The 27,334-nt window shown below is 40.7% G+C and overlaps 2 protein-coding genes across 5 annotated transcripts; one reads left to right on the top strand and one right to left on the bottom strand.

Annotated features, from left to right (window-relative positions):
- Window positions 1–1,101: 1,101 nt before the first annotated feature.
- Window positions 1,102–17,923, bottom strand: pou2f1b (POU class 2 homeobox 1b). Of its 4 annotated transcripts, none has more exons than XM_070837993.1 (14): window positions 17,878–17,923; window positions 9,943–10,008; window positions 9,089–9,180; window positions 6,927–7,106; window positions 5,910–6,030; window positions 5,696–5,787; window positions 5,374–5,547; window positions 4,987–5,128; window positions 4,641–4,786; window positions 4,284–4,472; window positions 3,960–4,074; window positions 2,992–3,322; window positions 2,792–2,880; window positions 1,102–1,775 (listed from the first exon to the last, which is right to left on the bottom strand). In XM_070837993.1, exons 1-14 carry the CDS (start codon window positions 17,921–17,923, stop codon window positions 1,510–1,512), a joined length of 2,049 nt encoding a protein of 682 aa, XP_070694094.1. In that variant the 3' UTR covers window positions 1,102–1,509. The 4 variants fall into 4 exon arrangements, with proteins under 4 accessions (XP_070694094.1, XP_070694095.1, XP_070694096.1 ...); XM_070837994.1 differs by having other exon boundaries at window positions 4,284–4,469; XM_070837995.1 differs by having other exon boundaries at window positions 5,910–6,027.
- Window positions 17,924–22,370: 4,447 nt separating this feature from the next.
- On the top strand, window positions 22,371–27,180 carry gpa33b (glycoprotein A33 (transmembrane), paralog b). Its single transcript, XM_070838462.1, has 7 exons — window positions 22,371–22,517; window positions 22,828–22,994; window positions 24,167–24,380; window positions 24,521–24,685; window positions 24,812–24,928; window positions 26,189–26,312; window positions 26,453–27,180. The coding sequence occupies exons 1-7, from the start codon at window positions 22,466–22,468 to the stop codon at window positions 27,144–27,146; spliced, it is 1,533 nt and encodes a 510-aa protein (XP_070694563.1). The 5' UTR covers window positions 22,371–22,465; the 3' UTR covers window positions 27,147–27,180.
- The last annotated feature ends 154 nt before the right edge of the window (window positions 27,181–27,334 follow it).

Raw genomic sequence — 27,334 nt, 5'->3', positions numbered from 1 at the left:
AATTTAACAAATATTTTTGGTATATCTTAAAGTACGTAAGCCAGTCAAATGACTGCAGACAAAAAAACAAAAAGACAGAATTTCATTCCTCCCAAAACAGGCAGACTGCAGCTCATCAATCCAGTTTTTTGGTACAGATACTGTGCACAAGTAGATACGACGGTACTACTATTAAAAATAAAAATAAAACAAAAACACAATACAATAACCCCATCTAGCCAGCGCCACCGTACATCTGCTATGATGGCCGTGCCCCCTGACTAGTCCTCCCTAAAACAGACCAATCAGCCGCGGAGCCTCGTGGATCACGCAGTTACTGAACTCTCAGCATCTGCCTGAGCCGTAGAAAACACATGCAGACTTCTATTTTCTACCTCTGAATCCAAACATAATATACAGTTTTCCAATGGACCACCATCCAAAACAAAATTATTCGGACATGGGACTACATGTCTGCAGCTCTTTTTAAAGCTCTCAACGTAATGCTTTCAGTCATTTTCTATCAGTGTCTATGATCTGCACGTAGACCATCATTTTACAAAAGCTCAATGGCTCCTTTGCCACGGCAGCAAAATGTAAAACTCAGTGTTTCCAGAAAGAGAGACTCAGAGAGACACATCTGGTCCCTCTGACCCTTAAAGCAATGATAACCTTTATATCGGCCACTTATTACTTGTTTTAAAGCCTTATAACCACGATTAAAAATTGATAGTTAAATCTTAACTTAATATTAGACTTAAAAAGTTCTGAAAATGTCAAAAAATATAGACAGCAAAGATAAAGAAAAAAAGTCTCTACAATATAACTTTGATATGATATATGTCAAGGCCTGTCCAAAAAATCCAAGAGAGATAATTAAAGGTGGGGTGACACACAAATCCCCATTAGTGATGATGAATATTCTGAAATTAGTAGTAAATCAGTTTAGTTGAATGTTAAAAGATCAAAATCCTAAAGTTTTTGGTTAGAAGTATTTCAGAGAAAATTCTGACCTGGAAATAGGAGGATATATATATATATATATATATATATATATGTATATATATATATATATATACATATATATATATAGTGTGTGTGTGTGTGTGTGTGTGTGTGTATGTGTGTGTTTGTGTTTGTGTTTGTGTGTGTATATGTACAAAATGCAAACAGTTTGATGGTGCCAAGGACGTTTTTCTTCCTGGACACTTGTCAAGGTTCATGAGGAGCGGCAGGCCGACAACAGTGTCCATCTGGCTACTGTTTGTGGAAAAAAAAACATCCAAGAATCATAAAGGAAAAGACAGGAAACAAACTAAAAAACAAAAAGTGAACCCCAACCTCACTTGAGGGTTTCTTTTTGGTGGCAGCAAAAGGATTAAATAATGATAGAAACATGGAAAGAATGTAGGGTGGTTAGTGAAGCGCAGAGCCTATATCAAACGGCCTCCCTATCCCCTACATAGTGTGATAGGAGTAGTGCACGACATAAGAAATAGGGCGTTAATTCGGGATGCAGTCTGACTGGCTTCACTGAGCCTTGGAGGCAGTGGTAATGGTCGAGGCTTGCACAGGCACGGCGGCCGTGGTGGCTTGATGAGTGTCGGTGGTGACCTGCAGCCCCCCGGCCCCAGCTGACACCAGGCTCACGGGGTTGCTGGTGAGCAGCGACAGGTTCTGGGGGTTCAGGAAGAGCGGCGTGGTCACCAGGTTGGGCGTGTTACCGGAGGTGTTGGCGAACAGCAGATTCCCGCCGTCCAGAGAAGTGATGGGGATCGTGCCGCTCGATGCCAGAGCTGTGGGGAAGATCGGAGTGTTTAATCAGACAGAGAGCGAGGATAGAAGGTGGTGGCCAGTGGGATCAGTTTCCATGTATGGAGGACCACACCTGACTTATGAGGCAAAAGGTAAATGACTCAAAATCATTCTATTGATTTTAAATAAAAACCTGACACTTTATCATCACTGCAGGACAACTCTTTCTACAGGATTTGTTTTTTCATCCTTAAAATGTATTATCGCTCCACAGGATTAATTTTCTATTCACAGAAGTAATTTTCTCTCAGCAGGATTAACCTTGGGGGTGTGGTCTGAATTATTTTGCTGTTAATATGCAAATGCACTGCGGCCTCATTAAATTCTTACTTTCATTATAGAAAAACTGGGTTATCAAGATAAACCCATCATCTTTCCAATCATTTTCTTCATGCATGTTATAGAAACAGTATGCTGTTGTTGTTCATTAAAAAACTCTGTTTCTTTTATTCTATTTTAATGATTCATCTGTTTCCTAATGAGTCAGGTTTGGTCCTCCATAGAGAAGGTTTCCCAAACCCATTTTTCCTCATCAGTCCCTGACAAGCTACCAACAACTACACTGATTTTAAATTAAAGTAGGTCATCAGTTTGTGGCCTGACCAGTCAGTCATCACCACACCTTTCAGCATTCAGCAGTACATTCAATCTGTGAGAGAACACAATATTTTACTAGATTTAGTAAGTAACCATTATGACATGCCCTGCAGAGCAAACAATGTTTGTTTTGGCTTCTAGTTCAGTTGTTTTTATGCTTGCCCACAGGCTCTCTTTTCTGTCTCCATAAAGACAGACCACCCAAATCCCATTCAGCGATTTGCAATGCAGCCATCAATACAAAAACCAAAAAAATGGCCACAAAGTCAAAGAGGTTGGAAACCCTCGCTCCAAAACAAGCCACTATCTATAAAACTGGGTATGTGTTGTATGTCTTCTGTATTGTCTCTGATTAAAAAAATATTCACACTATATTTCATATATTGTCGTCGGTACGCACCTTGGATGGTAGCCAAGGTGCTGTTACTCATGAGGGCAGGACTGAGTGCACTGCCAAGGCCACCAGGAGTCAGACTGAGCAGGGCTCCCCTAGACACACAGGCAAAGACAAGGTCATTTAGATCACTAGAGAGGACACCATTGAGAGATATCCCACTGTAGGGTAATCAGGGGCCTTTTTTGAACATGACCAATACGAACCCTGGAGTGAACTGGGATGAGGCCATCAGTCCTGGGTTGAGCCCTGCAGCAGCAGCAGCCATAGCAGCAAAGCTGGCAGTGGTTGGTAACTGGGCAGCACCCTGCAGTGCCGCAGACAACCCCGGTGCCGCCACCATCACCTGACCCATAGTGGTGGCTATGGAGGTCGGAGCCTGGGTGACGACGGTTTGCAACTGAGTGCCAGCCTTGCTCTCCGTCGTGGACTGAATAGTCGTTGGTGACGGGCTTAGAGACGGAGAGCTGGTTGCTGTAGTAACCATAGGTGCAGTGGAGATAACGGATGCTGTGTTTGTGGCTCCAACTGTCGTGCCTTTGAGGGAGGGTGGGGAAATAACATAAGATAATGTTAAATTACATTATGTTATTATTATTATTACATGTGATAAGATACACTTTCATTAAGGCAAACGCACACGTCAAGCACACACACATGCCATGTTTTAAATTCATGGTACGACTTGGCTCAGCTCCACTCCAAGTTCCTGGTTTTTCACTGCATATAGTAACCCCTCAATGTAGGTGGAAGTCTGTGCTGGTCTTAACTGCTAACTTTTCCCTCTGTGGTGCCTGAATTCACTCTCTCTCATTCATTCATCCAAGCATTCTCTACACACACTGCCTTATTCCTTAAAAGAAGCTACACTACTCTTTATAGTCGAGGGATTGTGTTCTTGGCACATCTACACCTCGTCAATTGATTGGTTTTGCGGGCTGCCGTTTTTAAACTCTGGGTTGAGTGAATAAAAAAAAGTGATCACTGTTGACAGAAGTTCAGTTATTAAAAATGTGTGCGTTTGTGAAGGATGTCACATGACTTTTTCTGACCGATCACTGGTCTGCAGTGTTTTCAGTACCGGGTACAATCCACAACTTTTATTGATGAAAACCAGTCAAAGCAGGTTGAGTCGAGCCTGTACCATGGTGGTGGAAAAAGCGGCTATACATACCTGTGAAAGGCATACCCGAGACGCTGGTGCTAGTGAGAGGCATCATTGTGTTTACAGTCAGAGTGGTGGGTGTGTTAATAGTTGGACTGCTCACAAGGCTTGCTGTGCTGGCCACCTGGGCAAGAGAATGAGAGGGAAGACTGAATAAGCAATAAATACATACAATGGACCTTTTGGCATTGTGGCCAATTCCAGAGAACAAATAACTATATCCATATGTCATGGGGAACATCCAAAAAGAAGTGGAACGAGACAGGGACAGAAAGCATCTCTGCATCTAGAAAACAATCCTCATCAGTTCGGCGTGAGTGTGTCCATCCTTACCAAAGGGCTGCTGGGGGTAAAGATGGTTTTGATGGGGGTGCTGCCTCCTCCACTGTTGCCACTACTAGGGGGGTTAATCCTCTTCTCTTTCTGCCGGCGATTGCAAAACCAGACCCGAATCACCTCCTTCTCCATGTTGAGCTGGTCAGCGATCATGGTGATCTCTTCAGAGGTAGGTTTTTGGTTCTGCTTGAAGAGGGCAAAAAAGCCAGGGATTCCCTGTCAGCACTGAGGAGACTACTGTCTTGGTCTATTATAGGGTTAAAACATGATCATTTTAATTTACTGATAAGCAAAAGCTGAATTTCCCCTCTTAGATACATTTTATTAACTTCAAGAATATGCCGAGTTTCTCACCTCCAGAAAGCTCTTTTCTAAGGCCACTCGGATGTTGGTCTCAATACTGGTCCTCTTCTTTCGTCTGCGGTTGATCCCCTCTATGCCCATGCCCGGGGAGCCCAGGGCACTAGGGCTGGACAGGGCCTGGTCAGACGTCAGGTTCTCTGCACAAACAGCACCGAAAAAGGAAGGGAAGGGAGGTAAAGACAAGGCACTGTAAAGATACATTAGCCCACCCTGCCCATTACATGACACCAATATAGATGTGAGGGAGACAAAGAGCAGATGTGCAGAGTGATTTAAGTGTTCGCCCCTCATGTCATGTGCTTCTTGATTGCTCATTTCCATGGGTTCAGGGACAAACCTGCATCATTGAGCCACTTCTCCAGCAATGGCTTGAGTTTGCACATGTTCTTAAAGCTCAGATTCAAGGCCTCAAAGCGAGAGATGGTAGTTTGGCTGAAGTCGTTTCCGTACAGTTTCCCCATGGCCAGGCCAACATCCCCCTGGTAAGAGGAGGGAGACGGAGAGGAAGACATGAAAAATGTAAGGATCAGCATTACCATCCTTTACCCACAGCAAAGACTCACCTACGAGTTAATTATTGATATATGCACTATGAATTTGAGTGGGAGAATATCCATAGATGTTCATTTGCCAAAAACAAACAAACATGGAAATGCAAATCTAACGATCACTGAGCCTGTGAGGATCAATCAATCTGTGCTGATCTTTTCAGTCTTACACACACCTGAGTGAAGCCCAGTTTTATACGCCTCTGTTTGAAGGTCTTGGCAAACTGTTCCAGTTCCTCCAGATCACTGGGCTCCTCCAGAGTGGGGGTATCCAACCGTTTGGGTGGTATCTGATTGTGGGGCAGGGACTGAATAGGTGTGGATGCTGTTGTGCGGGTTGGAGTTGCAGGCTGCCGAGAAACAGCAAAATATAAAATACGATTGAGGTTGAGAAGAGTAGAGAAATATAAAATGCATGAAGCTAATATATAAATGTTGGCTTTGTGATACAATCAAAGCCTTTTCAAAGTCAGAAGAATTGTTTGCATCTTTACCAACCTGAGTTGCAAGGGTGATGCTTGGTTGAGTCGGCAGGAGGTTAGCTTGGCTTTGAGGTAGTTGAGTTAGAAGACTCTGGGCTTGCAAAATGCCTACAGAGTGAATGGCAGGATTTAAGATAAAAAATAATGCTTCTAAAACAACCAAATACTTGGCATTACATCTCTTTTCTTTCTTCTACCTGCAAATCAAACACTGGAAGCGTTTTACTTACTCTGTTGGGCCTGCGGTGTCTGTGAGATGATGAACTGAGTGGGCTGCAGAGAAGTGGCGATTGGATGGCCGGGCTGTACCAGAACAAACTGTGGCAGACTTAGATTCTGCTGCTGAAGCTGCTGTGAGACAAAAGAATTTAGGAAAAAACTGCCATTTCTAACATACACCAGACTAAATGACATCTCTAAAGTGCTGTGATTATGAATTTGCATATCCTAAGGTTTGCTGCAGCACCATTACAACTGACTTTGGAAAACATACGTACTAGTTTTGCTTTTTGTCAGACTACACCTTGAATTAAAATATTGTCTTCCTGATCATTTTAATTCTGATAAATGAGGTATATCAAGCGAGCCAGTAAATATAATATATACCAAACAATGTTGATTTTGAGTTATTTGGAGGAACATTAAAAGCCGCTGTATTTCTATTTACGTTTGGGAGTTGTTTCATTAAAAACAGTCCTCAGGTACTCTGCTGTCATGGACATAAAACAATTCTCCTGGCCAAAGCCACTAGCACAGACAGTCTGCGCTGTTATTTTTTGTCTAGTCTGAAAACAAATATGAGTTATTAATTACATCCCCATATTATCCACATTTCAGTTCGTGAACAGCTGCCTCATTTGCCTCCAGAAAGACAGTCAGCAGCTGATTCAAGTGGTAAAAAAATAATCAGTTATATGCTTATATACTACAGACTCCTTATCTACTTGTATTCTACTTGGAACAACTATTCAAATACGATAGAGTATGTTCATAGATGCAGTTTTATACAAAAAAAAGTTAACTTAAAGAAGCTTATTTGCTTCAGCACAAATCATTTTCACAATAATAAAAATCATATCAATCACAAATCATATTTGACATTTATAAAGGGAGGTCTAAAGTGTTTCAATGTAGGTTTACAGAATGAAAACCTGGATTTTCCCAATCGAGTTGAAATGACATACTATAAGTCCTGTATTACTTTGGAAACCAACTGGGGAAATTATTCATGAGTGAAGGTATCTTACAGGAGCGATCTGGATGGGCTGTGACAGGGGCAGCTGGGTGATGGGTGTGGCTGCAGAGGCTGAGATGCTGGCCCCAGTGGTGCTGTTCTGCTGGCAGGCTGAGTGCTGCACGGCTGCAGCCAGGAGCTGAGCTTGGGCCTGCTGGATCAACAGCTGCTGCTGCGCTGGGGTCAGGGTCAACTTAAAGAGCCAAGAGTAGTGACAGGAGGTCAGAGAGGGGGGGGGAGAGAGAGAGAGAGAGAGAGAGGGGGGGGAAACAAAAACAGACACAGTGAGCAGCATTCTGGCAAATCAGTTTTATGTTACATCACAGAAACTTAATGAAATAGTGTTGTCAGGATACTTGAGGTTTGGCTTCGATACCAATGGAAAGTTTAATATCTAACATTACATCAACTATTAAAAAAACGTGTGTTGCATAAAGGATCTGTGACACATTTTGCACGGTAGCATTGACATGTTGGCGAGGAATCTGTCTTCATTAAGTGCAGTAAGATGAACACTGTATTCATTCCTGCCTTGCTAGATATTTTGTCAACAGGTGGACTGCATCGTTTGATGCTGTAGCCAACTGTTGGTTAAATGGCTGCTTTGCCAGTTTACTGTCATGAACTCAACTGTTTATTCTGATTTCTCCTTTATTTTATCATTCTGCTTTGAATGAACACATCCTTACAGATGAAGTGGAAACACCATTGTACTGAATACATTAAAGTAGTGACTGTTCATCTAAAATTTTCTATTGAATGTAACTTTTCATAAAGGTATCGAAGTAGTATTGAAAATTTCACTATCATGGCAACACCAGTTTGAGCCCAGACAGGCAAATGGACAGAGGACTCATGCAGTTGAGCCAGGCACAAGTGCAAATGAGCATGTCAATGTCATGTTCAAACTCAAATCCACATGCACAGTAAACATTCACTCCCACACAGCACAACAGCAGCCACAGTCAACTCGGCCAGTCTTCTTAACTACAGTATGGCGTCGGAGGGGAACATAGATGGATATGAAATACGCCGTGTGGTTGGTCTGACCATGAGCGCACAGACACATCAAGGCTATGTCCAAACAGATCCGTCCATTTTCTGTTATGGAAGGATTTGGACATAGCCTAAGAATCACTGGGATGAACAGGCAGAGGAGACACCAGCCTTAGCCACAAAATCAGGGCAAGCAATCATTTCATCACCCAGTTTTTCAGCCGAGGTTGATCATGTTGAGGTGTCACCCCAGGTGCATGGCTACGACTAGGTTTTAACTCAAAGCAATGAGGCAACAGGCCACTTACTCCAGCAATCTGTCCCCCGGCCAACATTAGCTGGGTTTGAGGCAATACGCTCTGCTGGACGGAGGTCGGAAGAGCACTCGAGTCTTCCGACTTAGACTAGTGGAGGTGAAGCAAAGAGGGGGGCTTAGAGGAAATCTTCCTACAAGCATAACTGAGCATGTTCACAGTATAAGGTACGCCTGGTCAGATAAGTCTCCTAATTTCATGGCACAGTCCTTATTAATAATATATGATACATAATATATATATTAAATAATATATATAAAATATATATAAAAATAAGACCTTAAATGCGTCAACTGAGCGCAAATTGGGTTAATAAATAAGAATAAAACTAAAAATACAGCAAAACATCAAATCTCTGCTACCTGAGCAGCTTGCTGACAGTCAGTCTTTAGTCCTTGAGCAGGGAGAGGTATTTGAATTAAAAGGGAAGTGAGAAGTGGGTATATATTTAAAATGTGCTGCAGCCTTCAGAGACAAGGAAAGTGAATGGGAAGGGAGGGGAGAGTTGAGATGCTAATTAAAATAACTGTTATGCAGTGCATGTAAATTCTGCATAGATTTGCATATTCTCGGCCATCTGTTTCCGAGCAACCGCAGAGCAGCTAATTAGCATACAGGGTTTGATTAATCTGCCTTGTTGCCAGGCGACACAAGGAGAGCCTGGCTCATTTAAATGAACTCTTTCTGCTTGCGCATGTTTGAATGCAGATGAGCATACCTCTGTTCAAACTTCATACCTTATTTCATTGTAAAACTACAATAAAGCTGTTTCGCTATACCAAAGAACTATCTGATTAAAAAAAAAAATCCTTCCACAAAAACGGGATAAATAAAAAGTTACTTGATAATGTGCATTGTGTGTTACCTGTTGAAGGAGGGCTTGTGCATGTGCATTAGTGATTGCACTTGTGGTTGGCACCGTCTGTCTCTGAAAGTCGAATCCATTGATTTGGATTCCTGTGGACAGAAATACAGTTCATGAAACATGCTGTCGACAGAGTTTAAAGAGGATTTTTATTGTGGTTTCACTGGCAACATAGTCTACACATTTACAGGTTCAATACAAAAATGAGGAACACTACACTTGAACCTGTAGAGGCACATTTAAGGATGGCAAACTGCCCCCCAAGTGCAAGGAAAACGGGCTAAAAACATGTTTATAAGAGTGACAGCGTATGTAGCTGTGATGGTGAGACGAAGTCATTACACAGCTGCATAAATCTGTTCAAGTGCAGGCTGGTGAATCATCACAGAATTAAATAACAGCAGTATGGGCCTACAGGGAGAACTGGGAACATACATTAATATATGCCTAATTCATCATCACACAATAGGAATATAAAGTCGAGCACCGATTCTACAATGTTCACTCTGAGTTCGATAATTCGTATCAGAGAATCACTGAAGCACTGACACAGAGCAAATTACTGCAATATTCAATAAGCACAAGTGAGGGAAACTGCTCTGTGAGGCAAACACTTCATTTGACAAAGAGGACTGCTCACAAGGATTTTGGAAAGCTGCCATGTATTTTTTTTTTTAATTGAGTCAGTAACACAAAAGTGGACAATTGTGAGCTTTTTTTCTGATATCTGCCACAAAAATGTTCATTTTGGATATGAATTTGAAACCTGTTGAATGAGGAGGTCAAACTCATCACATGCCGGTTTCAGCCCAGAAGCAGAATAACATTTTTAAAAAAAGATAGAGGTCACTCACCGGTGTTCCCGTTACCACTTTCCATTGCACATTTAGTAGTTTCTGACTGATTATTCACTTTAGCATCTGGAAGAGACAGACAGGAACAGACAGTAAGACAAACTGAGACACACTGCTGGGAAAACATAACAAACCTGATTTGAGTATATCCCATTATTACATGATATTCCTATTTTCCTATTCTGCAGTAACGTCTCAGTCACATTCACCATTCTGCAGACGAGAACAGCATTACCCAGCAGAATTAATCACCAATGCAAATCAAGCACGATTACGGTCACTGGCTGTAAGAGAGATTGGCATAATAACTGATTACATTACGTCACATTAATGCAATAAACTCTTTAACACTTGAGTGCAATGTGTGCCAGATTCACTTTTCCTTTTTCACACAAGGACATCAAACAACAACAAAACCCAGCTGATCGCCATCACAGCCCTCATCAAAAAAAACTCACCCGCTCTTGCTCCACCTGTGTTTTCCAGCATGGTTGCAGAGCCTATCATGGAAAATTGCCTCTGCCGGGCAAACCCTCCAACAGGGTGTCCGGCACTCTGTTCCTCCTCCCACTCCTCCCTCTCTTCACTCTCCACCGGTCAGCAGTGAGTAGAGTTCAATACAACCAGAGCTACACACAGACACAGTGGCACTGTCCACCGCACGGTTCACTGAGCAATACTGGGATACGCACACTGGGAAAGCCAACAAGGTTTAGGCAAACAGCTCTCCTTCACTCTCTCTCTGCACTCTTTTCATTTCTTATAGCTCTGCCCCTCTCTCTCTGTGCCTACTTTGCACTCGCTCTCCCTTCCTCCCTCCCCCTCTTTCTCTCTCGTGTGCCAAGATTGTCTGTACTTCTGAAAAAGTTCAACCTCTCCCTCTCTTGCTGGAATGAAACAAGCGACAAGTGCAGCTGGCGGCCTCCTCCAACTCTGCTCCCCTCCCTCCAACTCTATAATGAAGCATAATCAGTATTCAGCTGATTAAAGCCGTATGCAAATCTGCCCCTGCCTCGTTAGCAATGCAAGGCTTTGAAGTCCTGCGAGCAACGCATTTCACACCGGGCTCTGAAAGCTTTCTGCATAATTTAAACCCCTATAAATATTTATCAGCTCATTAGCATATTAATTGGATGGCTTTTGGAGGACGATAAAAAACAGGGGAATAAGGACGACACAGAGAAGGAAAAAAAGTGCCCAAACTAGCACTTGGCGCAGTAGAGGGAGGGGAGGCAGCAGCACAAGACCAATTATTGTGCGAGCGCACGGCTAAAAACTAATTAGCTAAGAGCAGGTAAAGGGCTGAAGATATCCCAGAATGCAGTGTGAGGCCTGTCGGCGGTGGTCTGGGCATGTTAGCAAGGCGGACTGCATTAATAGAACGTCTAAGACTGCTCGTTCGGAGTATCTCCAGGAGGCATGGAGACTCGGCCTAACAGCTCAAAAAGGAGGAGGGGGGGTGGTTCTGGTGTATGAGTGGGAGGGGGACTCGTTCAATCGGAAATAAATAACTCCACATTAATCCGCCACAAGCCTGTCATTACCGCTAGACCCCCTGTGGCTAAAGCATTCCACAGCGAGCGACTACAGAGAGTGGGTGGCGGGCTGTTGCTGTCTATGTTTATGAAGTGTTTGGGGATTAGCATATTTAGATTAGCTTTACATTCCATTAGTATTTCATTTTAGAGCCCTTTTAAAATCATTTCCAGCAATGCTCTAAGAGTTAATACAGCGGGGCAGCAGCCCTGCTGTGGTGCTGCACAGGTGTCCAGAGAATCAGAGTGACTGGACAGGAATGCATGGGTGTATTGTGGTCGAGAGGGGAAGGGGCTTACCAACTAAGTCCACAACAACTGCTCCTGGCTAATACTCTAATCATCTTCTTTACTTATCCCGCTGCCTGACGAATGGCATTTACATACTAGTTGACCAAATGACACAGTGCCAAGAGGGCACGGTGGCATCAACACAGCGCATACTGAAAAACCAACAGACCTACTGTCAGTAGCATGAAGACATGAAATCTTCAAATCACGCAGCAATGTTAGTGGCTGTTTGTAAACAGCAGAGTGCTTTCATGACAAGTTCGTACAGCTTTTCAGGCATGTTTCAAGCATTTTCAAGGTATCAAAACCAAAAATCTCCAAGTTTACAAAATTCCTTTATACCCACAGTACTTCTTTTATACAGTCTATGGGGACAACAAACTAATATGAGGGTATATAATATATATAATATATAAGTATAATATACTTATAGTATATAATATAAGGGTCAGGGTTACCAAGTTACCAAGTTTTACCAAACTTTGAAAAGGTGACAGGTAAAATCAAACTTTTTGCAAACTCTGAAACAGACAATCTAAACCAGTGGTTTTGCTTCATTCATGGGTTCAAGTGTACCTTCATCAACACAACTCATCGTGTTCCAAATGTGTTCGTTTTAACCGATTATGAATAGGATGTTATTCATCAAACCAAATCAATTTAAGATCAGCCACACACCAACCTGTAATCCTGTTTACATGTTTACCTCTCCTATCTAAACACAAATATGTGGATTAGAGCTTCTCCAAATACCTTATTCTGTTTGATCAAAGGTCCAAAATCCAAAGGCATTGTTCAGACTATCGATTTTTTTTTCTTTTCTATCAGACGATTTTTACAGATGCGTCTCAGTACAGGCGCTCTGGCAGCTCAAACTGGATTTTAAGTGTCTTTACCATTGCTCACAACGCCACACATGACGACTACGTAAATTAAAAAATGTCGGACGTGTATCAGAATGGCTGAGCGGGATCCATGCTGCTGCTAACAGAGCAATATGGACGACAACACACTAGCACTGCCATTGGCTGAACGATTGTTTCGAAGTCGAGATGATGGATCAGCATTTCTCGAAAACCCACCGAAATATCAGCGTACATAGTTACTAAGACCTACGTTGTTACGACAACAACTCAGGCAGATGGGCTGCTGATGTCTGGACACACAAATCCGATCGGATCACTTTCAACAGTGCAGACGGTCTGTCTTTAAGATCTGATTTGCCTGCAGTCTGAACAAAGTCAAAGATATTCACTTTACTATGATATCTGAGAAGGAGGGCACACATTTGAGAAGCTGTAACTGGATCATTCTCCAGTTCTGCAGAAGTATTCCTCTTTGAAAAGCATTACCTTAAACAGTAAATGAACACTGCACTATAATCCATACCACTCTCCACTGTTGATATCTTCAAACAACTCAGTGTTTAGTTTAACTCAAACCTACTGTTTACCAAGGTGGCCACTGTAGGATCTATACAGACGGCACACTAGTGTAAAAAAAACATCTGAATGGGGTCTGTTCCTTTTGACCTCTTCAACAAGCACATCATGCAACCAAATGAGAGAACAAAGGAGAAGTGAATGCAAAGGTAGTTGGCAGTTATCACCCGTGCACTTCAACACATGTACAGCTACTTGGTTGAATGGTTTGCAAAACCCTGCTGTGGAACAATGCATTATACAAATATCCTGCGAAGAGAATTTTAAATAGGTATCTCATTAGCACTGTAATATGGGAAGCCTGGATGAATACTGCAGAGCTGTTAATGTGAGCTGAGAGATTCAACATGAGACAGAGCAAAACTTAATTAGCACATCCACATTCTGTCTTACTATCTAAATTCTTCATCTTAAATTGTCATCTAACTTTTCCAAATCAGGGCCAGTCTGAGCACTGGGCAGATTTTGGAACGATCAGGATGTATGGTCTGTAGGTGCGGGCTGATGTACACATTTTTAAACTGGTCCAATGTTACACCTAGACCGGACCGGACAGATAAAACCAAATTTTACCACTAATGCTGCACTCAAGTCACAGGCTCCCAAGTGGAACATAATGAGAGCCCATGAATTAATTTAGCGGTACCTCGATCAGGACAACTGAAGAATCAGTCAACTTAACTTTCTCACTTTCTTTTTCTAAAGTTAAAATCAGCATAAAATAAAGAAAAAGATGTACTTCTAACTAGGAGTTAGGTTCACAGGAGGCATTCGGCAGGTTGTGAAGAAAGGGAGAGTTGCTGGTCTTTGTTTTAGCCTCAGGGGCTAACAGGGCTAATGTTAGCATCTGTCATGTGCACACGGCGTCTGAAGTCCGGTTGGGTAATAATACAGGAATTTACCTGATAAAACTTTGTTCAGAGCTCCATCTCTCCAGTTTGTCTATTAGTTTAGTTTAGTTTAATCTGGTAAAATTGTCCATTGTTACGGGACTGGACTGTAGACGTTAAATACAGACACTAAATACAAAGATCAGTGCTAAGACACTACTGGCTCCATTTAACCAAAACAAACATAACATCATGTTAGTCATGTAGTCATGAAACAGGTTGCTGACATCGGCTACTTTTTAATTTGACAGTATGTCTTCTAACAACAAACGCCCGCCTGCCCGGTCTGCATAATACCAGTTTAAACTTGTACACCAAACCGGCAGAACCAAAAACCTACCCAACCCTAATGATCACGACAGATCATCTTTCAATTTAGGGGAATTAATAACCAAATAACCTAAAGCTTCCTGGTTTAATGTAGAATCAACATGAATATCCAAACAATTTAAAATAGCTTAGCACATTAAGCCAAAACAATCTCACAACAGATAATACAAACACACAAATCAACAAAATGCAGGAAGCAGGGTAATTTAATGAACAGTAATGGCCAACACCACTCTTAACTACTGTGGTATCTCTTGGGTCGTCATTAACCAACTGACTAACCAAATAAAAGTGAGGTTTCTAAGGGGTGGCCTATAGGAATACTGAATGATGAGCAGGAGCATGAATACACATAAATAAATGCACCACCTAGGAAGTCGATATTAGCATGAACTGCTGGTTATTCATGTGTTGTGTATTCCACTCTCTAGTCTCAGCAAACTATTGCAATCTCGCTCAGAATTTACCAGGGATCCTGAGTGTTTACTGCAAAACTCTCCCACATTTGCCTCCTCTGTATAAACAGAGCACATTATTTGATTGGAGGGAATATTTTCTTGTAAATGCTTCTGTGTTCACAGCGCTGGTTTAAACTTTAAACTGTAACATTAAAACCGTTAATGGAGCCCTGCCAAATGTTAACTAGTGATGTTAATAATGGCAGGCACATGAGAGTCATCAAGGACAACATGGCAATTGTTGCTTGTTAAATGCAACTTGTAGGTCATCCCCCAACTATAAGCTCCTCTGTGCCTACTTTCCCTGAAAGCCTCCATTTATGTCCTGTCCATAACATAGTGCCAAAAAGAGGTTTTCCATATCTGTACATCTTCCAAATAATTAGCATATAAGCTAATAGGTTTATATGTTATTTGTCTTAAATAAAGTCTACTTTTAGAGATAGCTTCACTTTGCTATATTCATAGTAAGGGATTCTTGTTTTGCATTGTTTAGTTGCGGATTGCTCACTTCACTAGACATAACCAGAAAGAAGTAGCTATCCGTTTTGAGCACGCCACACAGCTCTGATTAGTTATGACTTTCTTCCTCCACACTGAAAAAGCTTGTCTGACTGGAGCCTTCATGGAGGCCTTCTCAGTACTTTGAGATGGCATGTCCTGAATGTATTACTGCGAATGATGCATTATTCATAACAACTGTGTTTACATCAATGAATATTCATGATGGAACTACAAGGCTGCAATGAGGGTGGAACTGTAAAACTAATTAAATGAGAAAAGTAGCCTAAGTGTGAGGATGACAGAATTATTTCTCATCTGTTCTGTAAGTAGCCCAGTTTAATAAGTTAATTATATATTTTCTAAGTAAGTGAGCCTCTTTCCAGACAGTGGATATAATTTCACAAAATGCTAACAAATGAAAATCTCCTTTTCTTGGCTTGGCTTAAAACACAGGATATTATCTAGTAGCATAACTGTCTTACAGTATATCACATATCACAGGATTGCCTGTAATGTGATACTATCAGCACTGTGAGCAAAGTTGCCCTGTGATTGTCCGTAGCAATGGATGCAAGGTAGGTATGAATTTAGTGCATCTGCATCCCAAAGAATATAATCTATCAACAGCAGAGCCCAGATATAAAGCTGAACTTCATTATTCAAACTAAACAAAGAGAATGAAGAAGCTGCAGCTCCACTTAATATGCTGTTTTGACTTGCAAAGATAGGTATGTCTTTCTTAGCATTTAACTGTATAACCCAAAAAAACTGCAAAGAATTCAGCATACAATTATAAGAAGCCATAACATCTATTTTTGAAAACACGTACACCTGCCTCTCACACAAGTATTCAGATGGTAAACACAGCTTTTTTTAGGCTAGCGTGTAGACGCAATAAGAGCCCTAAAGTGAAAAAGTAAAGATGGGAGATAAGAAAGCCCCTCAAAGGTAGTGTTACTTCAACAGACTGCTTCTTTCAAAACAAACTAAGTGCCAATCTTAACTACAAGGAGTAATAAAAAAAAAAAAAGGTGCCATCAAGCTGTGTCTTGCCCAGTCACGAAGCCTGCAGAGTGAATAGTAAGAATGTCCTGCCTGTTATTATTGTGGCCTTCCGGAAGTGGGCCTCTTTACCCCTCCCTGTGCCCGAGGGGGGGGTGCACAGGTACAATCTTTGTATTCAGCACGAACAGACCAGGTCTAAACTCCTGCAACAACGAGCAGCACGACACAAACTACTCTTACTTTGCAAAACCGTTCAGTTCAGTCAGAAGCGATGAAAAATTGTAGGAATAAATGAAATATTCTAATTAGATTAACAGCCACACCAACACCAGACGACTCCCACTGCAAGAAAAAAAAGTGGTCGAAGAACTTCAGTCAGACTGTTTCTAACCGCTTGAACACAGACCAGAGAAGGACCTTAAACGCAACACTGTTGACACCACCTTCACCAGCTAGCAGCTACAGTCCCGCTTGTTTCTTTGGCTGAATTATAACTGACCGCTAACCAAAAGTTAGCTTCAGTAGGGCTGGACCAGTTACTCGGAAGTCAGCCGTGTAAAATGCAGACACACGGACTAGATTTTAGGAGCCCTCCTCGGCAGCTATGGCGGTGAAGTGTTGTGTTGACGTGCGGTTATTGTGCCGCGCAGGACGAGCTCCAGCCCCCCGGTCGGCTGGTGGATTATGCTGAACTCCGCACTCTGGCTCAGGCAGGCCCGCATGAATAACACAACAGGCTGCTATGGCTCCACTGCGCCGAGCACAAAAGGCTGAGGGGGAAAAAATGCCCTGCTATAAAAAAAATAAAAAAATCACGTCGAGCTGACTGAGTGTGTGTTTAACAAAAGCCAGGTTCGCCACATTTTGATTTACCACCCTAAAGCATCACCTGGAAAGAAACGAGCGCTGCCACTGTGCAGCTCGTCCAAAATGAATATGCAAACCTCTTTCAAAACCTTCACGCCACTGTGTGTGTGTATGTGTGTGTGTGTGTGTGTGTGTATGTGTATGTGTGTGTGTGTCTCTCTCTCTCTCTCTCTGTGAGTGTGTGTGTGTGTGTGCATCAACACAAAGCCAAGCGTTAGCATGCAAGCTAACGCTAGCGCGCTAGCATCCCCATTTCAACCAAACTGCGTTAGTGAAATATCCAAATATGACATATATGAACCAGAGTCACGTCGGCGATTACTAATAAAATATGCTAAATTGTATTTGTCGACAGAGGTATGAATATGTAGCGGCGAACGGCCGTCTAATCACACAAAGGGGGGAGGCATGTTTCCATGTAATTTGCCGTCGCATAGCTCGTTTCCTCCTCTGTCAAATTACAGTTGGCTAGCTGAGTGTAAACTAAAACAGCGCTGAAAACCGTCCGGATCTGATGTTCAGTCTGCGTCTCGTCTGTTTCCTCGTTCATCATAAATTGTGAGTATCACAGTTTGAATATGAGTATGAATATGTAAAATGCTGTAATCATTACCTGGTCCTGAACTCTCATCTTGACTCGCTGCTCCTCCGTCCGCCATTTTGAATATTTAACCCGAAATCCCAGCCCTGAGCCTGCCAGTGCTACACACACACACACACACACACACACACACACACACACACACACACACACACACACACACACACACACACACACACACACACACACACACACACAGTAAGACCTGGGCAGAGTAGACACAGGTTATTGTGTGTTGTTAGCTGTGGCTTATTTACATACTTAAATAATCATCTGTCTTTTTTTTGGAGGGAGGCATTCAAGAACTGGAGGACCTTTGCTGTCCCACCCATGACTTTTCAAATAAGTCGTGCATAAAAGACTGAAACGTGCACTTGTTGTGTGTTAGGACTAATTACACTTGTCCTAAGTCAAAATTCAAATACAGTGGCTCAGAAATATGAATAAAAACATTAACAAATAGCTCTTGAGCACCCCTAAAATGGCATTTCTCTCTTGTCCCACCATCTTGTCGACCAACTTGCATCTCAAATATAACTACTTATAAATACTTTTTTGGCATGAGTTTGTTCATAAATGTCTGTAATGTGATTGTAATTGAAATGTAATTGTATATGAGCAAATATTTGAAAATAAACACTGAAATGAGTAAAAAATAATAATAATAATAATAATGTGTGACTATTGAAAAGTTTGGCAAGATAGACCAAAAAAGTTGCTTGAATTAATATCATAATCAAATGATTATTCAATGTCTATGTGCCTTTTTATTACTTAATGGTAAAGGATTTATTAAACAGTATGTTAAAGTATAGTTTTTCCAGGTACCTAAGTATTGGTAACAGGGTTGCGGCAAACATAGAAAACAACAAATAAAACATCTCGTTAAAAAGCGTACTGTTGATGCCTGAGCTGGACAAATCAAATTACTCCACGGTTCAATACCTGTTTTTCATAAGTACATAACAATTTTCAAAAGTGTTGATGCCTAAATTGTCCTCCAATTCTGGAGTGACCCCCATAAACAACACAAACCATATTGTTAGTTGTCAAACTATATAGTTGCACATGTGTAATTGCACACTTTTTTGCACTATTAATTTTGCACAGTTGAAATTTCCTTCTAAATTGCCCTTATTGCCTTTTATTTATTTTGTCTTTTTTTTTTATTATTTATACTCGAATTGTTAGGCATTCATGGCAGACAGCAATAAAAGAATTTCATTGTGCATGGAAACATGTTTCCCTAATGTACATATGACAATAAATACTTTGAATCTTGAATCTTGAATATATCTGTGCCAAATAAGTAAAACTTAATGATTAATCCTGGTACTACTTTTCAAGAAAACCATAAGAGCGTTTGACCAAAAAAAATGTCACCATTGTAACACCATTGTAACATTTAAAAAATATCTAATCTATTTCAGAACTTTTAACATTTTCAAATATGCCTGTTTTGTGTATAAGGTTTTACATGGTCTTGCTCCACAGTATTTAAATGAATTAATTAAACAGAAGGCTGACAGTGGCATCAGCAGTAACACATAAAACCACTTCTAAGACCCATCTTAAACAATGGCCCACAATGCATTGTGTCCTTCACGTATGTAGGTGTCTTTATATTTGTATTTTAATAGTGTTACTTGTAATGTTTCTGTCTTGTGACATCTCCAGCATGAAAAGCCCCTTCAAATGTTTTTCTAACTGCTAAATTAAGGCAGGCTGCATTTCAATGATAAAAAAAAGTGTAACCCTCCATTTATTCAGGTTCTTAATATGCACTCTGAAAGAAAGGCTGTCATCTACATAAATACCTAAATAAAGTACTCTGTCATTTGTACCTAGACATCTAGGTGGCCAATTTTTGGTAGACACCTTAATTAGATTTTTTTAGTTTTTAAAAACATATACAAAGCATGACGTAGCATCTTTGTAGCATGATGTTGTCCTTTGTGCCTCATTGTTCATGCAGCCTGATGGCAGTTGTAGTTTTATTTAATTTCATTCCATGTTGTTTTGTTAGCATTTGCAATATATGCTACCTTTATTGAACCCATGCTGTCATCAGAAAACCTAATGTCTAACATCCTTCCTACAGAAGGAAGAAAAAAGAGTGACAATTTATAGGATATGGCGACCTCGCCTTGACCAGAGAAAGGAAATTTCACTTCTCTAATATGTAAGAAGTGAAGTGAAGTGGGAATACGTTTCCCTTTATTCCAGCCACTTCCTGCATTCTTGCACATTCATCATTCATTCATTATTATACCAAGATAACCCAATAATTTACATCACTTACCTTCATTAACTCTTCCGGTGTGCAGATTAAGGCCACTTATACTTTTAATACTTTAAGAACATTTTGCTGGTAATACTTCTGTACTTTTACTTTCACTGGGTTTTCAGTACAGAGCTTAGTACTTTCACATTGGTATTTTTACTTAAGTACAGAATCTGAATAAATATTCCCTCATTTGAAAGAACATTATTATTTGTGTCACAGAGAAATGTATTATTCTGGCTTTTTTTAAATTTATTTGAAAGCATATTAAGAAAACACCTGTTGGTTTTTCGAGTGGTTTGTATGTCCCTTTTGTTATGTAAGATTTTGGTTTACACAACAAATGGTTAAACTGAAATGTGTCACAGGGTGCAAGTCAAGCCTGTGACACATTTCACTTTAACACATTTCAGACTGAATACTTTACCACAGCTGACTTGTTGGCCCACACAGGGTTGCGTCATTGTCCAGAGTCGAACCTAAATCTGCAACCTCATGCCACCAAAGCCACTGAATGAGTGTCTTGTTACCAAGGTCACATCTCTCTCAATGCCCTGGAAGCCTTATAAAATTCAAACCAAACCATCAGTTAGAGGTCAGGTTTCAGTTCACACCTTCTGCCTTTCACCAGTGCTGGAGGATGTATTGGGATATTTTACTTAAGTAAAAGTCGTAGTACCACTCTGTGGAAATACTGTTACAGGAAGAGTTCAGCACTGAAACCGTTACTTAAGTAAAAGTATAACCAGGAAAATATAAAGTATTCTAAGTAAAAGTTAGAAAAATGCCTCCTGTGACTGTAGTACTATTATATAATATTATATCATTAGATTATTATTACTCAAAACCTGATTTAGGATTTGCAACAAATGACAGTCCACCCACAAATGAGAGAAACTAAGCATAACAACTCGTAATGAAATAATGAATGTTAGGCATCAGTGGTGTAAAGGATGTGTTGTTGAGTAAAGTGATGGCGGTAAAAATGAAGACAAAACAAAAACAGCCTTACATAAAGTGAAGGCCATGAGGAGATGTGAAGGCGACCCAGAGAGAGCAGCCTTATGTGCCTTTGGTCCAACTATCAGGTGCATCCAGCTGATCACATGCATTCATGCAAAAACAGGATTTTACTGTTGTAGTTGGTCGAGGTGGCACTATTTTTACAACTGAAACTAGTGACTATTTCCATTATGGGTGAATCTGCTGATTATTTTCTCCAATAATTGACTATTTGGTTTGTAACAATTTTGAAAACAGTGAAAAATTACAATTACTCAAAGTAACACCCCTTACGGTGTTTTATCAAAGCAATACTGCAAAATTCAAAATGAATCAATATGAAAATAAACTAAAATAATTAAAAGCACAAGTTGAAAGTCCTCAAAACAGTTGCCAATTAACTTTCTGGCAATCGACTAATTGATTAATTGACTCATCATTTCAGCTCTAATTAATATATAATGTTTGGTACTTTATAACAAAACATTGTAATTTATAGGCTCTTTGTATGTTTTGTATGTAATATATAGCCTAAGTGAAGCTGTGAAATAATGAAGTAAAAAAGTACATCATTTCCCTTTTAAAAGAAAATTCAGCAGAAATATAAAATGGTATGAAAAGACACCCAAGTAGAGTACAAGTACCTCAAATTTGTACTTAAGCACAGTACTTGAAATGTACTTGGTTACATTCCACCGCTGCCTTTCACCTCTCAGTCAGGGCTCTAAATGAGAAACCATAGTGAGTTAAAGCAACAGGATCGAAGGTCATCAACCGATCAATTATGTTTATGATCTTTTTAAATTGTGTAATAATTTACAGATAACTGGCACATTTTTGAATTGAACACACACACGGCTTCATCAGCAGTGCAGTACTGCAACCTGCAGGTCAAACTGAGTACAACACCAGCACAGTGTACAGCACAATGTAACAGCATAAAAATCCATTGGTTTCTTTCTATCTATCTATCTATCTATCTATCTATCTATCTATCTAAATATCTATCTATCTATCTATCTCATAGAGCAATGAACAGTCTGTGTTTATTTGTGTTAGATTTCAGTATTCAAGTCCTTTTTGTTGTATCCTCACCACATTAAACTATGATGGGCAGGTTTAATAGAAGGGAAAACAGATCAATGATTGGCCCTCTGGTGACATGTGACCTATAACTGTTGACTGATTACCTGGAAGAGTCAACTTCTCCATACCTGGGAGTTCACCGTGAAGGTTAGGCGGGCTCTCGCTCTTGGACTGAGAGCATCAATTTCAGATTGTTTAACAGCTGGACATTTTTATCCTCTTTTCACAATGACGTCAAAGAGGCACCTTGGATGGCGAAAACTGTTTCTTATACTCACAGGTAGGCTTTATGTGTGTATTCCTTCTCTTTTCTATCAACTTCTACCACACCTTTATGTCATTATCACCAGCGTTAATCATTAATCCAACTCCTTGCAACTCAACCGGAAGCAGGGTTGTGTTTTAGTAGGTGAGGCCATTTATTCTATTTGCCTTGAAAGAAAAATACTGTATTTTACATTTAATAGTACAAACATAATGTACTTGAAGTTGGTCATATTAAATTATACCAATTTTCTCTGTCCCCTAATAAATTACTATGACTGGGATGGAGATTTGTATATGTTAGTATGTGTTTCTTTATATTTCAGTGCTTCCCTGCTGCAGGAGTTTGCAGGTTTCTATTCCAGAGGCAGAATATGAGGTTGCAAAAGGGGGTGATATTATTTTGACCTGTTCCTTCGTCCCAGCCAGACCAGTGTCCAACGCCCTTGTCCTCACATGGGCAGCTGATCCTGACAATGTTGATGATCCAATGGTGAGGGGTTAAACTAGCTGCATACACTCCTGGGGAACTCCACTGATTTTACACATTTAGATAAGTTTAATTGTCACGGGGAGTGTCTTATGTTGCTCTGCGGCTTCATTTCTGCTCTACCAAACTATAACAGAAAATAAAACCGAGGCCTGGCATATAAAACTGTGTGTTTACCAGACAGGGAGGGTCTAACGAAAGATCCGTATTTGAGCTGCATTATGGGAAGTGTAGGAGTCAGTATTTTTGCAGCTCAACTACATTGTTCTCAGAAAACATTTAGTTATAAATTTACCAAATGTGTGTCGACATATAGCACAGGGTAAAGGATTGGGTGGTAAATCATCCAAGACAAGAGGTTGTTGTCCAGTGGCACCAACACATACGACCCTTTATTATATATGTGCTCATTTTTAAACCAGACTATATTCATATCAAATCATGGCTTTGTCACATCCTGAAATAGGCGAAGATTTCCTGTAGTAAAAAGAGACGTCCTGTGCGTAAAACTGAATCTGATTCTTGAAGTTTACATTTTAGAGCATGCATGTCCTGTATGTATATATAGCCTAGTGATAATGATTGATTCTTATACGTAACCTGAATATTGCAATAATAAATACTAGCACCTGATGTCTTTTACTTATTTAGGGTAGCAAGGTTGAACATGCTTCCTTGTTGGCTAACTAGCTAGCTGGGTTTACTATTCAGCATCAAAGTGAAGACTTTTAATTGCTGTTAATTGCAGCCAGCAAGTTCATTCAGAGTTACCTCAGTAGTTTTGATTCTAAATATGTTCCTCAGAAAGATCTACAACCATGTGAAGATCGAAAGAGGGACAGCCTTTCTAGCTAGCTAGCAATGCTAAAACACAATGACACTAAGTAATAAGATCTCTAGCTGCCTCAGCTAGCTAGTTAGCATGAGCAGCCTTGTTAAACCAAGGCTGAAAAGTTGCACAAGTTTCGTTGCTGTGCCTGTGTATTGAGTCAGAATAACTTTGGCATGATTGTTGCACTAACAGGACGTAAGGTTCCTTAAACCTTAAATAATGTCATGGTGAATTGATGTCATTATAATACTATTGAATACTAAGCTGGCTTTATTATGATTCTGCATTATTATAAATATTTAGCACATATCTTTGTAAAATATGTTTGTGTTTACACCTCTAGCAAGCCGTGGCCACCTACTTTATAAACAATCAAGTTGACATTGCACCTGCTTATGAAAGCAGAGCCACTATGGAGGTTGACATCGCCAATCAAGTGAGCAGACTCCGCTTAACAAGGGTGACCATGAAGGACAGCCGCCGTTTTCAATGCAGTGTCATGATCCCTAATGATGACGAGGGAACGACAGCTGCCACCACTTACCTTTTGGTCCTGGGTGAGAGTCAACCACTTACAATCTATTTATATATCTGTCTGTTGTGAGTACTTGTATTTATATGTTGTCTCCGTTTTTATGTAAAGTGTAGGCTAAAGTGTAGGCTAACTTTCAATGTAAAATTCTTTGTTTTCTTTCAGAGCCACCCTCTGTGCCGATCTGTGGGATTCAAGGAAAAGCAGAGTATTTCCAAAACATCAGCATCACCTGCATGTCTCAGGAGGGATCTCCAAAACCAGTTTATGAATGGACGACCTACAATACTGAAAACATTCAGAGAACATTTCCACCTAAAACTACCGAAAGTATGCATTTCCCATGTGTTACTTTGCAGGAGAGTTTGTCTCCCATCATCAACACTAATGAAAAGAATGTCAAATTGGCTTGTCATCTCAGCATTGTTTAGGTTAATTTTTGTCGTTGTGTTGCAGAGGATGGAGTTCTGTCTCTCTTCAATATTTCAAGAGAAACATCTGGGTTCTATGTTTGCACGGCAACAAATCGAATTGGTTCTGCCAGCTGCAACCTTACCTTAGCTGTGATGCCAGGTGAGTGTTTGAACATGATTTACCTGTTGGAGATACACCCACAGAGAATTTGCTCCCTTCAGATCCTCTTTTAAACTTTGTTTCCAGCTGCAGTGTTGGGCGGCTGTTTTCACCGCAAAAGCTATCATAAACGAACAAACATTCTCAGAATCAAATCAATCAATCAATCAATCAATCAATCTTTATTTATATAGTGCCAATTCATAACTAACTTCTTATCTCAAGACGCTTAACATAAAGAGCAGGTCTAGACCAAACTCTTAATTAAGAGAGAGACCCAACGATTCAGGAATTCAAAATTAAGGATTCAAGAATCCCCACATGAGCAGCATCAAATGTTATATTAGGCAACAGTGGCAGGAAGAACTCCCCTTTAACAGGAAGAAACCTCAAACAGAACCAGGCTCAGAGGTGGGCGGCTTTCTGTCAGGGTCCGTGTTGGACTGGTGACCACAGTGTAGCATTTATGCACTAAAAGGCCAGGTATTTTTCTCAGGAGTTGGTGGAGACCAAAACAGAGCTAAAACGAGAGTGAATATCGGACTTTCCCTCATCTCGTCGTCGTCGTTGTTTCTGTTGTTGCTCGTTTCTGAACAGCAGTCCTAGCTTAGGCATGGCAGGTCAGTCAAGCTTTGGATTTGTCCACATATGTTGAGGTATGAGGATGTTATTTTCACCTTTTATTTCCAAAACCAAACAATAAAAGTTTAAAGAGTGGATTAAACGCTGTGTTTATAAAGTCTGACATAAGCTGCAAGTATTATCATGTCCGGCTAACTAGCTTCGGGGACAAAGCTCAAAATGTTCTTAAGTTCTAAATGGCTAATAAAATTGTTAACCTGAGTCGTAGAAATTATGGTCATATGATACTAATTTGCTTTCCTAATTGCATTTTGCCAACAAACATAATTGTTGCCTGGATTATGTTCACAGACAAATTTTGAAAAACTTTTGAGTGAATCAAAAACGACATTTATGTACCGGTGGATTTGCAGGGATGCGGTCACTGTGGATTGTGGGTGCTCAAAGTACAGGGCTGTCAGATTACAGCTCAGAGTTCACATTCACATTCTGGTCTGTGGTTTAGTTTAGGAAACAAAAGCAGTTTGGGTAAAGTTAGGGAAGATTTGTCATTTACGTTATTTTGGCAGAAAACAACTGAAATATGTTGTCACTGAACATTTCACTGCTGAAACTGTACACGCTGACCCTGGACTAAGTCTAGTGTGAAAACGCGTATGTATCCTCTTTTCTCCCCAGGCAGCATGATGATTGGGTCCACTGCAGCTATCATCGGAGGAGTCCTTGCAGGTGTTGTGGTTCTGGGGATTCTCATCTTTTGCTGCTGTCGGAAAAAGGGCAAAAAGGACAAGAATGCTGAAGGGTATGTATGTTAATGTTAACAATTATGTTAGTGTATTGATTGTTAGTATCTAAATGTTGTTTACCTGTGTTTTAATTAATTCAGCCAATCACACAGCCTCACAGTTTCTCTTGTGTATTTTGCCCCTGTTTGTCTGTTAGTTCCCCCGGAGAAACAGCTTTTTATGACAGAGATGCTCCTGAAGCTGGAGAGCCGTACAGTGATGACAAGTCGAACAGCAAGACAAGGGAGCATGAGGACAATGATATTGTTCGTCAAAACAATTACAGCGTAGGAGCAGCTGAACACAAGTATGAGGATGATCAACACAGTTACAATAATGGTAAAGACAGGAACGACGAAAAGGGCAGTGATATTGAATCTAAACGTTATCAGGATGACCAGTATGATCACAAGCGTGGAAGTCGTGATCGGCTTGACGATGAACGTGAGCGTTATGGTGGCAGTCGTGAGCAACTTGATAATAAACGTAACCATTACAGTGGAAGTCGTGATAGGCTGGGTGATCAGGATGATCGCTACGGTGGCAGCCGTGATCGCCTCGACGATCAACGGGATCGTTACGGTGGCAGTCGTGATCGCCTCGACGATCAACGGGATCGTTACGGTGGCAGTCGTGATCGCCTCGACGATCAACGGGATCGTTACGGTGGCAGTCGCGATCGTCTCGACGATCAACGCGATCGTTACGGTGGTAGTCGCGATCGCCTCGACGATCAACGCGATCGTTATGGTGGAAGTCGCGATCGCCTCGATGACCGCCGTGATCGTTATGGTGGCAGCCGTGATCATGTCGAATACACTGATGATCAATACAGAAACCGGTACGATTAACCATGTGTTGTTACTGAAAGTTCTTTTAATACCCTACAAATCTTTTTTTGCTTGTTTTTTGATGCACTTAAAAATAGGTTAATGGATTGACTTAATGTCTGGCCACGTCATAAACACACAGCAAAACTATTTTGCTCATTGTCGCAAATAATGTACTTTCTCATGAAAAAGTCTTAAAATAATAGCAT

This window comes from Pempheris klunzingeri, chromosome 10 (genome assembly GCF_042242105.1).
Source record: "Pempheris klunzingeri isolate RE-2024b chromosome 10, fPemKlu1.hap1, whole genome shotgun sequence".
In the NCBI taxonomy this organism is placed as follows: Eukaryota; Metazoa; Chordata; class Actinopteri; order Acropomatiformes; family Pempheridae; genus Pempheris; species Pempheris klunzingeri.
The sequence above is the reverse complement of the archived record's forward strand: the minus strand, read 5'-3'. Positions and strand labels throughout refer to the sequence as shown.

Bases quoted from the DNA above. Each gene is read 5' to 3' on its own strand.
- pou2f1b (XM_070837993.1), bottom strand. From the start codon at position 17,923: ATGGCGGACGGAGGAGCAGCGAGTCAAGATGAGAGTTCAGGACCAG. The intron at 6,031-6,926 runs GTAAGATACCTT...TTTGTCTCACAG, and splicing joins AGCCCATCCAGATCGCTCCT to CAGCTTCAGCAGCAGAATCT. The intron at 3,323-3,959 runs GTATGTATAGCC...CCTCCCTCAAAG, and splicing joins CTCGGGTATGCCTTTCACAG to GCACGACAGTTGGAGCCACA.
- gpa33b (XM_070838462.1), top strand. From the start codon at position 22,466: ATGACGTCAAAGAGGCACCTTGGATGGCGAAAACTGTTTCTTATACTC. The intron at 24,929-26,188 runs GTGAGTGTTTGA...TTTTCTCCCCAG, and splicing joins TACCTTAGCTGTGATGCCAG to GCAGCATGATGATTGGGTCC. The intron at 26,313-26,452 runs GTATGTATGTTA...TTTGTCTGTTAG, and splicing joins AAGGACAAGAATGCTGAAGG to TTCCCCCGGAGAAACAGCTT.